We start from the raw sequence: 13,788 nt of genomic DNA, 5'->3' as shown, positions 1-13,788 counted from the left end.
AGATAATATTCTCTTTCTACAGATGCAGAAACTGAGGCTTGGCAAAATGAAATGACCTGTCCAGGTTATTTCGACTAACACAGCAACTATTTTAGGATGGCTTTACAAAGGTGGTAAATCTGTAACCAAGTACAGAAGAGACCTGGTTCAGTTGCAGTGTGTCAAGTGAGGGAGAATGGAAATGTGGTCCAGACCTCGATAGTGAAGAGTGTCGTGTGGAAGGCAAGACAAGTTTCCTTGGCCCCAAGTAGAAAGTGCAGATTGTGCTTGGATGGTGGATGAGGAAACTGGTTATGGGAACTCAAAACATCGAGTGCTGCTAAAGGACTCAAGTTCACAATTGGTCATTTTACTTTAACCTGAGAAGCAGTTGGATGTGATTCCAGGCTTTTGGGAAGAAGAATGATCCGATCAAAAAATACTCGAGGAAGGTAGCCTTGCACAGCAAGAATCTAGAGAACGTAATGAAGGTCTGAATAAAGGGGCTATGGAAAAGAGCGGAGAGGGTTCTCGAACCAGATTCCAGGATAACAACAAATAGAGCGGAGAAACTCTGGATGACTTTTCCATGGCTGATGAAGACAGGCCACAAAGATGAATCGACCTTTCTCTTGAGGAGAAATGTTTGAGGTGTGCCTGAGGGATGTGCGCTGATAACCCTGATACCCATTTCATTTAACATTTTCAACAACTATTTGGAGAAGGTGGTTCACTGAAATGAAGCAATACATTCTGATATTGTTTCACACACATGCGCGTGCACCCATTGTTATGAAAGGTTTCAGACATCTCAAAGGGGTCGAATCATACGATAAGGTGTCTCTGTACCTATTCCCCAGCTTGTCACTTTCACGCTGCCACCCTCTCCCAAGTGGAGTCCACCAACTCAGTTGTTGAAAAGCATATGTGTTGATGTATACCTTCGTCTTTAAGGAGGATGCTCTTTACAGCTGTTTTAAATGAGAAAATTTAGGCATCATAGAATAAAGAGAAATCCAACCAGATAGAAGTGGCAAGTCATGCATCCATGTACCCATGCCTGATTTCACATCCTGTCAACTCAGCCCCCCGACTTTATGTGTAAATGGATAGATTCACATCGAAACTTACCTGGATATGAGTTTCTTGGAAGCTTTTAGAGGCCTTGATAATGGTATTTGGGGGATAAAGAGTTGATAACTTTCTGCTTTGCTGCCTTTTGCAGCTTACACTGTGGCCTTCACATAAGTACCTCATTCCATTCTCCCAACCACTTTGGGGATCAGACCTGTCACCCGCACGCTAGAGTAGACAGACTCCAGGCCTTGGAGATGAACGCCTGCTGGTCATCCTTGTTTAAGGCATCTCTGCGAGTCAGGAAACACTGCAGTCCTGGTGAAGTGAGGTGATAAAGAGGCACCCGTCCATCACACAGGGTGCCTCTGGCTGGGCCTGACCAGACCCCATCTGTTTCCCTCTACTAATGGCACAGGAGAACTTAAGCATTTACAAGACTTGGGATCCCTAGTTGCAAATATTTTCTGTCTTTTTTCCCCGTCCTTGACACTTTGCTTGTACTGAGGATTGATGTTGGAGGCTAAAGCCCCTCACAGAGATGCTGAAGGAGTGGAGGACAGTTATAAGGCAAGTCCTGGTGATTTGGCTTCTAAACTGCAGTAGGGAAGTGGGCTAGGTGGTGGCCTGCAGTGAGACCTCCAGCCTGCTATTCAAATTCTCTCCCAGATACCCACTAACTGGACACTCGTCTGGCTTTATAAGCTATTCTTTCAGGACTGACATTCTCTCTTTTCCATTAAGCCTATTGGTCAGCTACACCTGTCCACTGCTTTAATTGTACAATTATAGCACTGTCCTCAGATAACTAAGGTAAGAAAGGAGAAGTGCAGCTGAAGATAACCCCAGCGGATGGCAATTTGAATTACAATTTTTTTTTTGTTTCAGTTACCTATTGCTGTGTAACATACAACCCTAAAAGTTAGTATCATGAAATAACAGTTGTTTATTTCTTGCAATTCTGTGAGTAGGCAACCTGGGTTCTAGTACAGTTCTTCAGCTAGTCTTAGGTAGGGTCACTGCAGTCATCTGAGTTTAACAGGCCTGAGGGCCTCACTCACGTATCTAGCAGTGGGTCTGGCTCTTGGCCAAGGCACCGCGGTCCATCTCCACATAGCCTCTCATCCTCCAACAGACTGGGCTTCTGCACAGCAAGGGGTCTCAGGGTCCCAGGGGAGCAACAGCAGGAGTTGCAAGGCTTCTTGAGGCCTAAGCTCTGAAACTCACACAGTGTCACTTTCTGCACATTCTATTGGTCAAGTCACAAGGCAGCCCAGATTCAAAGGGTGGAGCAAAAGACTCTATCACGGTGCCCAAGCAAGAAAGGGGCTAATTAAGGGACATTTCAACTTGCGGTAAGGGACTTTACACAAACAGAGAACAGCATAAGGTCATCTGGTACTGGGAGCAGAGATGTGGGGATATGGGAAGAGGCAGGAAAACCTTCTGCACAGAGTCTTAGGAATAGCTGGGGTGTTGTAAGCACACCGAGTACCTCGCCCCTTGGGCACCTGTTGTATAATTAACACCAACACCACGGAAAAATAGAGTTTGTTTAGAGGGCTGTAAAGCTTAGTCACTGCCCATCCTAGGCCATCCTGTGCTCCCAACTGGAAGAAGGAAAATGCAGGGAGAGTCAAAAAGAGGAAGAAAAAACTAATCTACTGCAACCAGGTGGGGATGGAAAGCAAAACCGATGTTATAAATCCCTCCCCCCAAATCCACATTCACATATCCACATACTGTCCCTCCCTCTTGGGCTGTTTCCTGTTTCTTTAAAGTAGACATTCTCAAATCCTGCTCACTGGATACTTCCGATGGATCTTATGTTCTTATTTTTAGACCAATACTTCCCTTACTTTGGGGCTGTCCTTTTAAAAATTTTCTGCAAGAATGTATAACTTGTTCATATTCTCTTATTTTTAAAGGGCACTTCTCCATTGATGTTTTTTTCAAAAACTGGTGAGTATTCTTTGTAAAGAGATGGGTGGGCTTGGGGTGATTTATCCAGCACAGTTGGCTCACATGCTGGCAGCATGGGGTGAGGGAAGGTGGCTACAGTATGTACCATTTTTATGCTTACAGTATGGAAGTGTATGTTTGGTAATAAAACTAAACTTGTATAGTACTTGGCTAAGTCCTAAAGGGCTCTCTGGTAATAAGAAAATGCTGGAATTGAGTACTAATCAACGCTACAGTAGCTACCTAAGTTTACTTTGTATGAAGATCCTATTTGTAAAAAATCTCTAAAACTGCTCAATAGCTCCACAAGGTAGGAGGCCTGTCTCTGCAGTGTGCGCCTCTAACTCCAGTGCCCAGCAAACCCCTAACACAGGGTGGACTACAGTACATACCTTGTAAGTAGAAGAATGATCATTATTATTATCATCCCCACAGGCAGAGGTGGGAGGCAACCTGGGATCACAGTCAAACACGTTATAATAGGAATGATGCCTGACCCTTCCATCTGGACACTAATCATTCTGGGTTCGTGTTGCAGTCTGTGACACACGGAGAAAGTAAGAAGGAGGCGAGGGCTCCTTCACACAGCCCCAGAAACTCAGGTTTAGAAAGAATCTTAGCAATCAACAGTCCTCTCAGTCAATCCAGTATTCCCCTTTAGAGTGTCTTTGGGGGGTTTGGTCCCTGAACACTTACATGCAAGGAAACACTCCTTTTCACCAGCCATTGGATTCCTTTTTCATAAAAAATCGACTTTATTCTCACTCTTAAAGGTGTAAAAATATCGAATAGAAACCTGCCTCCTGTCATTTCTACCTCTGGACCCTTATTCTGTGTTCAGCATCAAACAGACCCAACCCATATTCTCTTCCACACAGTGCTCACTCGAATAACTGAATTTCCCCTGTTGCAGAATAGATGACAAAACTGGTTGAGTTTCATAACGCTAACCCAAAGGAAACATTGTCTTGAATAATGATATTACAATACGTGGAAAGTTTAGGGATTTGTACACCATCTCATGGCTTTGAACTGTGTGGGTAGAGACACTGAGAGTTGACAGGTTAGTCAGGGATTTGTCAGTATTAATGACAAACTTTGAAACCTTGGTCAGTGAAAGTTCATCACAGTGCATCTTGCAAATATGATCAAAGTCTTTTCAGTACTGATTTGATGATGCTTAACCACAGTGTGTAGAGAATGAAGGTTTTCATTAGAAATTACTGACGTCATAGAGCACGCTATAAGGGAAGATGGATCGTTGGACTATTAAAATTCATGCTCTCCCCCCACCCTCCCCCACCCCTCTTTGGGGGGGGCCCTACTCTCATTGTCTCCGAGCACCTGAAATGGCGTTTTGAACTGCTGCAAAGACGTGTAGTCGTAACAGCATTAGTGCAGCTCAGCGATGACCACCAGCATGAGGGCAAAGGGGGGGCTGGTGTTAAGCGATGTATTTAAAACCATAAAAATAAACCATTAAAAACCTGGGGGCTAACTGTGATTTGGTGAGCGAAAGAAATTTACGGTTGGCTGAAAACTTGAAAAATGGAAGAGTAAAGTGCATAGCTGCTAAGTGGAAAGGAAAGCAGTTCTTCTGTCTTGCCCTTGTCAAGGTTTAGGAAAGCAATCTATTATTTTTGAGAGCTTTTTTTTCTCTCTCTCCTGGCACCTAAACCATGGAAAATGAAATAAAAACACACTCAATGCAGCTCCTCCAAAATCACTGGCCTGCATTTCCCTCTCCTTTCTGCAAGGAAGACTTATCCGCGCCTTCTAGAGGTTGTCAGAACATGGAGGGTGTCAGTGGGGTTCTTTTGTGCTCATTTCCCACAGCAGCCAGGTGGAAGGCGCACAAAGGTGCCAGTGCCTGGTCTTGGTCCCCCAGTTCCGTTGTGCTGGTGTTTCAGGAACCATGGCCTGCTGCCGGCCATGGGTGGGAGGTGCTAGTCCCGAGAGAACTGGGCAGGTCTCCTCTGGTTCACCTGTTCTGATGCTCTTCCCGTTCAGTTGCCTCTGTACGCCAGAGGGTGGCACCCCAGGCACTCCAGAGGTGGAATGGAGGAAAAGGGAAAGAACTGGAGGAGAGGTGGGGGGAAGGGGGTCGGAGGGGAGCGACGGGGTGGAGACAGAAGGGCTGGAAAGGGGAAAGTTGATAAAGTCTCTGATTTTGGTCTCCGGCTGCCAGCTAACTTGGAGCCCACCCGTACCCCTTCACGGAATAAGCGGGCTTCTGCCAGACTAAGTGTCAGACTTAGGAATTTCTAAGATGAAAGAGGCTTGTGACGGTGACCAACAGCCTCTACCCTCCTGGGTCCCAGGAAATCGGAAGGGAAACTAGGGTCAGCGGCTGCTCGGTGTGCCGGGGCTTCGGGGGTGGGCGTAAAGCCGCTGGCACCAAATCGCTACGAGCGAGCACATCTGACCCGTCCCTTTCTGTCGTGTTTTGCAGTTGCTCTATTTGTGCAGCTCACTGAAGGATGATGCCCTGAGGGCGATCTCCGCCTTTAACATCCCACACACCTCCCTCCACGCACCAATCGCTGGAATCGCCAACCCGATGGCCTCCTGGGCCTTCTACCCAGCACCGCAGCGTCCCCTGGCCCGGGAAGGGGCGCGGTCTCCGCGGCCCAAGCTGGGAGCCAACTTACAGCGGGGGTGGCGGGAAGGGTGGTGGCCCGCCGGCAGCTGCCAGAACGCTTCTCAGACGCCTGGAGCTGGGGCCCGGGGCCGGCTGGCACGTGCTGGGGCGCGGCCCTCAGGGATTTTGGTCGTGCAGTGGGGGTCCCGCTGAGGCTGGCGAGGCGCACTAAGACTGTTGGGAAAGGGAGCCAGGTGGCAGCCCCGAGAGTGTGGCGTTTTATTCTCTCCTTGTAAGCACGACTGGCCGGGCCGTGCCCTCTGCCGCCTAAGTCACCAGATCCCCCTAGACGGAGTGGGCTCCCCTTTGAGCGCGCTCCAGAACCGGTTGCCACCAAAGGCCTCCCGCTGTCAGTGGTGACTCAGAGTCCCAGGGATTTGGGAAGACTGTTGTGCTGGGTGGAAAAGAAATAAAACTATGAAAATCAAACACCCGCGGGCCAAGGTTCAGTCCAGCAAGTGACGCTTTTCCAGCCCCCTTGGGCTCCGCGAGGAAATACACGAGAGGCGGGAGGGAAGTGTGAGCCTGGAGTTTTGCTCTGGGCAAAGCACGAACCCGGGCTCGTCCCTCCGGGGCAGGCAGCTTCCGGAGGGACCGCAAGACAAAGCGCAGAAAACGTTTTGACCGAATGAATGTGTAATCTATTCTTGAGACGAGCAAAGATACAGATAAAGTTGAATAAAGATATTAAGCGTTAGGAAGGCTCCCGCTGCTTGCAGGCGACGGAGAGGTGGAGCAGGGCAATACACTGCAGTTAAGCTGGTTTCGGAACTTGGAGAGACCACGCCGGCGACGCCTGTGGTTCCAGCGAGGGCCGTAGATGTCGCCCGACTTCATTCTTGCTTTCAGTCCAAGCCATCCTCCCTTCTCCCTCTCCACATCTCGTGGAGGAGGCAGGAGGGGACACCGCTCTGCTTGTGTCTGCCAAGGCGACATCCAGGACCGGAGCGGAGACCTAACGCCCACCCGCCCTTCTCTAGACTCGGACTCTGCGGGAGAGGGCGGAAAGGGCTCGCGGTCACCCGATGCCAGGCGCTTGGCCGAAGCTCCCCAGCACAGTCAGGGTTGCACAAACTAACGCCTCCGAGCCGACCTCCTGCTTGTGCCCCAAATAAGAGCATTTAGACGGTTGCTTTCCCCGACTCCCCTTTTTTTTTTTTTTTTTTTTTTTTTTTTAGTGTTCACAGGGTCACTAGAGCAGACGACGCGGGGGCGGCGGAGCTGCACAGAAGCAGAAGACAACCATCAGGGTTTTTTCTGTGTGGTTCTTTTCCGGTCCCTGTCTGCGTCGTCCAACTCCACGGAGAGCGCGGAGCACTCGGGCGCGCGGCGGGTTTGGGGCTCCTCTCCCGCACAGCAGGTTGGTCCCTTTTCCCCGGGTGCCACGATAGGCGGTTAAGGCGCAGAGTTTGCCTGCGGCCGCCACCTGTAACACTTAACGGGAGCTCCAGACGCGGGCATTGTAGACCTCTCGCCTCTGCGTCTACTTCGCCACATCCACACCCGCTTCCTTTCCCTCCTGCAGCGAAATCCCCGGGGTGGAGCCCGGCGCGCGTTCTCAAGCCCCTCCAGAAACCCTTGGCCTCCTTCACCTCGCTAAGGACTCTCGGGAGGATGCGCGGAGAAGACTTTGACCTGGGGCCGTGTTGCCACGCTGACGTTCCGTATCTGCTTACAAAACATAAAAATGGACCAAGATGGCCAGACGGCGGGACAACTCCTCACTGTCTTGCTTCTCTGCACCGAGGCACCCTTCTGGGGTGCGGGTTAGCGAGGCCCCTAAATTGAGAGTAGTCCATCTAGCCTGGTCTCTCCCGCGGCGGGATGTTCCATCTCCCAACCGATTTGCCCCCCACTACTCCGCTGCGGGCCTCTCAAAACCAGGGGAGCCCAGGGAAGGGCAGAAGTGGGAATGCAGGATGCGCATTTCAATGTCAGATAGGGGTGCGGACGTAGCGGAGGACTAGGGTGTTCACGGAGTTTGGTCTTCCGGGGAAGGAGCGGGAGTGGGGCCTTCGGACACCAAGGACAAGGGGGATGGGGACCCGCAGGGAGGAAGGGTGGGAGGTACTGCCCTCTCCCTACTGCTCTCCACGGCGCCGTCCGAAGCCCTCGGCGCTGTCTTCTCTGGCCGTAACACGCCCAGGGACGGTTCCTGGACGGTTCTCTGAGAGCCCAACAAATCTCGAGTATCCCAACCAAGTGGAGGCACCATCCTCTCTCCCACCTGGAGGCCACGACTCTTCTCAGTCCTTTTTTCTTAAAATGATTGTTTTTGAGTTCTTTTTTTTTCATTTCCTTATTTCACCTGCTCTGCGCTCACTCGCTGCCCGCCTCGCACCAGGGCTGCGGAAAAAACGCCTCCGGGGATCGCTCCTGGCCTTCTTCTCAACTCCCCACCAAAGGCTATGGCTCTTACCGGAGGTTCGGCGCGGGAGAAAAACTAGGTGCCCCTGCGGGGTGGCTTAGAGAGGGCGCCTAAAAAGTACCGCGTGAGGCGAGGGCGAGGAAGATGAGCAACCTGCGGATGGGGGGGGTCCCACGCGGACCCCCGGAATCTGGAAGGGAGGAGAGCTCAGAGACCCCCTGCTCACCCTTGGACCCGCGCGTTCCCGAGGACCCACCCAGTCCTGGCGCCTGCCCCAGGGCGGCCGAGAGAAACTCCCGAGGCAGAGCCTGGGCTCAGGGGCGCCTCGTGAGGCTTTCCGCTGGCGGCAGCGGCCGGGCCTGGCTCCGAGTGTGTCCGGAGCACCCCCTCTGTTCCACGCGCACGCCGTGGCCACCACTGGATTGCTGGGGCTGGGGTGGGGGGCGTTTGGCGGCGGGGAAGAGAGGAGAGGGCACACTTTGGGGTGGGGGATGGGTGCGCACAGAGCAGTCCGCAGCCCAAGTCACTCCAGTAAACACGCCCGGCAGGGGCAGAGACGGCGGCGCGCGCAGCTGGGAACCCAGCAGGGACACCCCCGCCTTTACCTGTCCGTGCCTGCAAGCGCCGGCGGCCGCGTCGCCGCGGGGGCGGGGCTTGCCAGCCCGCGCGCCGGGCGGGACTTAGCGGGGGCGGGGCCCGCGGTGATTGGGCGCCAGCGCGGGGCCTCCAGCATGAGCAGGGGAGCAAAGCCGCGCAGGTTTCATTTCGCTCCGCGCAGCCTCCAGGTTTCGAGCTTGCGGGAGGGCTGCGTCCCTCGTCGCTGCCGCCGTCACCAGATTCTCTCAGCCGCCCTGAGCGCCCTGCCCTCTGAGGCCAGCATCGCTTCAGACTGCTGGATTCGCCTCGCTCCCGCCGCCGCTGCCGCCGCCGCCGCCGCCTCGGTGCCCTTCCCCTGGCTCTAGTCCCCCCAATGTCTGACTCTGACTCTCGGACCGAGAAACGCAAGGTAAATACTTCCGAATCCCGGGGAGCAGGCCGGGTACTGATGGAAGATTGGCGCGGGAGCCAGCACGGCGCCACCTCCAGCCCGCTTCCCGCGCACGTGCAGGCAGAGGCGCGCGTCCCCGTCCGGCTTGTCGCGCTGCAGGAGGCGGTCACCAGTGAGGGTCGAGTTCCCTCCCCAGGCAGGTACTCTTTGGGGAGGGGTCGTCCGCACCGAGGCTGCGAGCAGTTAGTCGAAGTACGGCTCGGGCGGGGATGCGGCGCGCGGGGGTGGTGAAGCGTCTCCGGGCCGGTTGGGAGAGGCAGCGCGTGCTCTCCGCACTGGCCCGGGAGCTGGGGGCCGCCGCGGCGGACTGGGCTGCGCGCCCAGCCGTGAAGTCTCGCCGCCCGCCCGCCCCGGCGGCGCACGAGTAGCTGCCGCGAGGTACGAGCCGGCCTCGCGTCTCGGCTTTTCTCGGGCGCGGGCCCGCTGTGAAGGATTTATGGAACAGTGATGGTGATTAATCTGACGGGACTCGGCTTTTCCTTTTACTCGTTCAGGCCGACGTTTTGGGCAACTGCTGCGTTCGTCCTCTCTCTCGGACGTGCCTGGGGGTCCTGTCCGGTGTGCGGGCGCCCTGCGGACGATGCCAGACGCACGGTCCACAGACAGCGAGAAACAGAGGGCTTCCTCCGACCGCTGGGGCCACGCGATGGACCAGCCGCTGGTTGTAGAACCTGCCCGGACCGTGGGGCCAGACCGTCTTAGCGATTCGGGCGTGCCCGAGCGCAGTGCTGGCTGGCAGTGCCGTGCCCTCGGGGGCCTGTTACTCGGGGTTGGCGCAGGTAGTGGAAGGCCCGCCGGACACCGGGGATGGGGCTATGGATGTGTTCCTTGTCTGCGGTGGTCACGGGTGCGCGCGGAAATGCGCGTCGGTGACCAGGGGTAGCCGCTCAGATTTGGTGCGTGTCCCGTGGCGCACGGGGAGAAAGAGGGAGGAAGTTGGAGGAGGATGGGGGCTACAGCTGGGGAGGGGGTGACCTTTAGGGTCCGCATCTTAGCGGGCCTGGGCGGGGGTCGGCTGCTGGGACTGGCGTCTGGGGCCGGCCGTGAGGGTCCTGTTTTGTCTCCAGGTGACTGGCTACTGGGGGCGGCGGGAGCTGCGGAGGCGCGCGCGGCGCCCGGACTGGCGGAGGGGCGGGGCGGGGTAGCCTGGGCAGCCTCCGGCCCCGAGGCCGCGGAAACCTTCGCCGCGGCTCCCGCCGCAGCGACGGCCGGAGCCGCGTTCGGAGGCGAGTTTGTCAACAATTGCCTGGCCTTTGGCGGCCTGTCGGGCAGGCGCCGCCCCCGCCGCCGCAGGCGATTGGCTGTGGCGCGGAGCGACCGCACGAGGGCCAATTGGGAGCGCGGGCACCCGGCGCCAGCGGCGCGGGGAGGTCGGCGGTGCCGGCGGCGGCGGGCGCAGTGCGCGAGGGGAGGAGCGGGAGGAGGCGGAGGATGTTCCCGGCGGCTGCGGCCGGGGCAGCGCGGACCAGAGACGCGGCGTGCGGAGCCCTCAGCTGCCCGGCGGAGCGCGGCAGCGGACGGGCGGCGAGTTGCAGACTCTCCTCTGCCCCGGGCGCTCCGATCGCGAGTCCCGGGCTTTGTCTCCCGGGCCGCCTTCGTGTTGACGGTCAGGGGGCTCCGGGTCGGCGAAGGGCGCGGGCTGGGCGCCGCCGGGCCCCGGCCCGGACGCGACGCTCGGAAGGGAAAGGGCGGACGTGAGTTTCGGCCTGATTGCCTTCGGAGGGGAGAGTCTATGGGGTACGGGAGCCGCGCGCCCCGATGCCGCCCAGCGTGCGGGGTTACTTGTAGACTTTGCAGGGGTCGCCAGGGGACGGCTTTGGGGACGCCCTCCCATTTGGAGGTGTGCACCTAACAGTGCGGGTGTATCTCGGAGAAGTTCCGGCGAGTTCGGTGTGGCGCGCTGCCCGCCCCCCCCCCCCCCGCCCCGCAGCCGGAGGAGGGGCGCGCGAGCCGGGAGCGGGAGGGACCTCGGGCGGGCGGAGAGCCGGAGCCCGGCTGGGCCGAGCCGCGCTGAGTTACAAACTCTATTGTGACGCACTTACTACGACTGACGGCCCTTGCCAAACCTTCCCCAGACTTGCTGTCCTCAGCACTTTCGGCAGAACAATGGGGCCGGAGCGGGGAACGCGGCCAGCCGCCTGCAATCGCTGCATCTGCGCCCGCTCCTGGTCTCCAGCGGTGTATCTGATCCCGGGAAATCAGAGCCCGCTGGGAGTTTCTGACTTACTCTAGTCGGGCCTGAGCAAAGAGCACACGTGAATAGATCTCAGACAGGCAGCCTCTCCTAAAACGTGTGTGTGTGTGTGTGTGTGTGTGTGTGGTGTTAGAGCACTAGTTCCACTAGTACTTGACATTGTTGCTGTGTTTTGTTTGGTGGTAGCGAGTTTAGTCCCCCCTCCCCACCTCACCCCCCCCCAAACAAAGATAATGCTACCTTTGTTATGCAGGTTATTTTTATTATTATTTGGAAGAGTGTATGGAAAACTATTCCTATATAAGCAATGACAGTATTAAAGTGTTGGGCATTCTAAGGATTTTTTCATGAATAGGTGAAAGTCTGCCCATTTAGGTATTCGTTGTAATTATTATTTTGCTTAAGATAACCCTAGTTTTAATTTTCCTTGCAGAAAAAAAGACCAAATGGCAAAGCAACCTTCCGATGTAAGTTCTGAGTGTGACAGAGAAGGTGGACAATTGCAGCCTGCCGAAAGGCCTCCTCAGCTCAGGCCTGGGGCCCCCATCTCTCTACAGACAGAGAGGCAAGGTAATCCCGAAGGAGAAGGGGACCGCTGCCCCCAAGGCAGCCCGCAGGGCCCACTGGCCCCACCGGCCAGCCCCGGCCCTTTCGCTACCAGATCCCCGCTTTTCATCTTCGTGAGAAGATCTTCTCTGCTGTCTCGATCCTCCAGTGGGTATTTCTCTTTTGACACAGACAGGAGTCCGGCACCCATGAGTTGTGACAAATCAACACAAACCCCAAGTCCTCCTTGCCAGGCCTTCAACCATTATCTCAGTGCGATGGGTAAGCAATGCCCGGGGGAGCGGCAGTGCACGTGTGGTTGCTTGAGTCTCTGTCCGGAGGCTGTGTGTAGCATTTAGAGCCCCCTTTGAGAATCCTTTTACAGAGGTATTCCATGTTTTGTTGGGAATGACGCATACGTCAAATAAAACATCCAGCCAACATTTAAAAAACACGTTACCAAGTTCTGTGGCAGCGATGAGTTGAGGTCCAAGCATCAGCCTATTGGGCAGGTGTATCTCGAACCCCTGGTACCTTCATTGAAGTATCTAACTGTGGCATGTTGTCCTAACCACTAAGATTTCCTCATTAATGACATTCTACTTGAAAGGGACTCAATCAGTTACGGCAGATAGAGTAATAACCTAACCAAGAGTGTGGAAGAAGGGAGGAAAGAAGTGAATCGTTTTCAAAAAATGACATTTTAAGAAGAGGAAATAGTTCATATCAGCATTACCACCATAGAACCATGAAAATATTTTGTTTTCTACTCAGATTCCTGTTTGGGCTTATTTTGTTTGCTTAGAGGGTTTGGACATAGTACTAATAAGATTAGATTGTGGGTCTTTATTTCAGGGATTAAAGACAGTTTCAGAATCTGAAGGAGGAGTGGCAAACATAAATGCCCAGAAAAATCTGGCAATCCCATCGGTGAGGGAACTGACCTGGTGGGGATTATGGCAGCTTGGAGAGCGTTTGCCCTTGTCCATTTGGCTGCTCCCAGTTGGGTCTGTGAGGGCGTGTGGTCTCAAGGTGGTAGGTTTTCCCACAGGGCCAGATAATCAGAGAATGCAGATTTTGATGCCAAATCTCCTGATGCCTTGGCAACTTGTTTAGAACTTTGAAAGCACTGTGTAAGCCAAATAAAAACATCTGTGGGCTTGATTTGACCCTTGAGCCTCCAAGGTATGGCTTTGAGTATGCAGAGTTCTTACCCCCCTGATCAAGGGGTGAGTGTGTCGGTTCAAATCGCTGTTCCCCAGTGGTGGAAAAGGTTCATGTCTTGATCAGGATTCACTAGAATCTTACTTACCATTTGTCCAAATTAGCCCTTCTGCGTTAAAGAGATACAAGTAAGTTGGCAGCGTTTCCAATTAAGAAGTCCAGCATAGATTCTATTAAAACATAGGTGACACCATGCCAAAGGCTAACTAAAACAAAGTCATCAGAGTAGCCACGTAACTGCTGGAACACATGACAAATCTTACTTTTGCAAATACCGTAGACTTCAGTCTTCATAATCTTCAGTGCAGTAAACCGTGCAGGTCCGTCCCCATGTTGCAGAGTTAGCAAGGACCTCGGGACCTCGGTCATTTGTCAGAGGTTGGGCACACCTCGGAAGTGGCAGACAAATGACAGAAATACCAGCAGCTATACACGTTGGCTGCGTGTCTCCTGCTAAATGCTTTCTTAGGACCCCTCCTTCGGGAAAGGAGCTGGAAGTTTTATTATTGCTGTTACTTTAGTTATTGCTTATTGCTACTCCTGAGCTTATTTTAGCCTTAGAAGGTCTTGGTGCTGGCATATATTTTTCTGCCCTTGAAAATGCTCTTGACGATATGAGGACTTACGAGTAAATGAGTTACTAAATGAATTAATGGGGCCTTATGGGGTGCGTGTTTAAAACCCCATGTATTTTAAGGATCCTCTGGAAGCCATTATAGTTCTTCCGTGCAGACCCCTGTATCAGGTGGCTT

At 54.2% G+C, this 13,788-nt stretch overlaps 2 protein-coding genes across 19 annotated transcripts in view; both read left to right on the top strand.

Annotated features, from left to right (window-relative positions):
• Window positions 1-8,986, top strand: part of ACOXL (acyl-CoA oxidase like) — a gene marked incomplete at its 3' end in the record, with an annotated part of 353,946 nt that extends 344,960 nt beyond the window's left edge. Inside the window, 5 exon segments of the mRNA XM_081254598.1 lie at window positions 5,468-5,752; window positions 5,894-6,005; window positions 6,637-6,714; window positions 8,001-8,080; window positions 8,222-8,986. Coding sequence (XP_081110724.1) covers window positions 5,468-5,752; window positions 5,894-6,005; window positions 6,637-6,714; window positions 8,001-8,080; window positions 8,222-8,986 — 1,320 coding nt within the window.
• The window catches only part of BCL2L11 (BCL2 like 11), a 46,331-nt gene continuing 41,320 nt past the window's right edge, over window positions 8,778-13,788 (top strand). For 12 of the 18 annotated variants that reach the window (XR_014017416.1, XR_014017417.1, XR_014017418.1 and 9 more), the window contains exons 1-2: window positions 10,482-10,766; window positions 11,700-12,094. Coding sequence is in view for 14 of the 18 variants with exons in the window: in XM_081253861.1 (XP_081109987.1) it covers window positions 10,504-10,766; window positions 11,700-12,094 (658 nt within the window). In the remaining 4 variants the exon portion in view is untranslated. The other 6 variants (XM_081253858.1, XM_081253857.1, XM_081253865.1 and 3 more) reach the window with 4 other exon arrangements.

Source organism: Mesoplodon bidens (genome assembly GCF_964165515.1).
Source record: "Mesoplodon bidens genome assembly, chromosome: 14".
In the NCBI taxonomy this organism is placed as follows: Eukaryota; Metazoa; Chordata; class Mammalia; order Artiodactyla; family Ziphiidae; genus Mesoplodon; species Mesoplodon bidens.
Note: the sequence above shows the minus strand (reverse complement) of the source record. Positions and strands in the feature narration are given on the sequence as shown.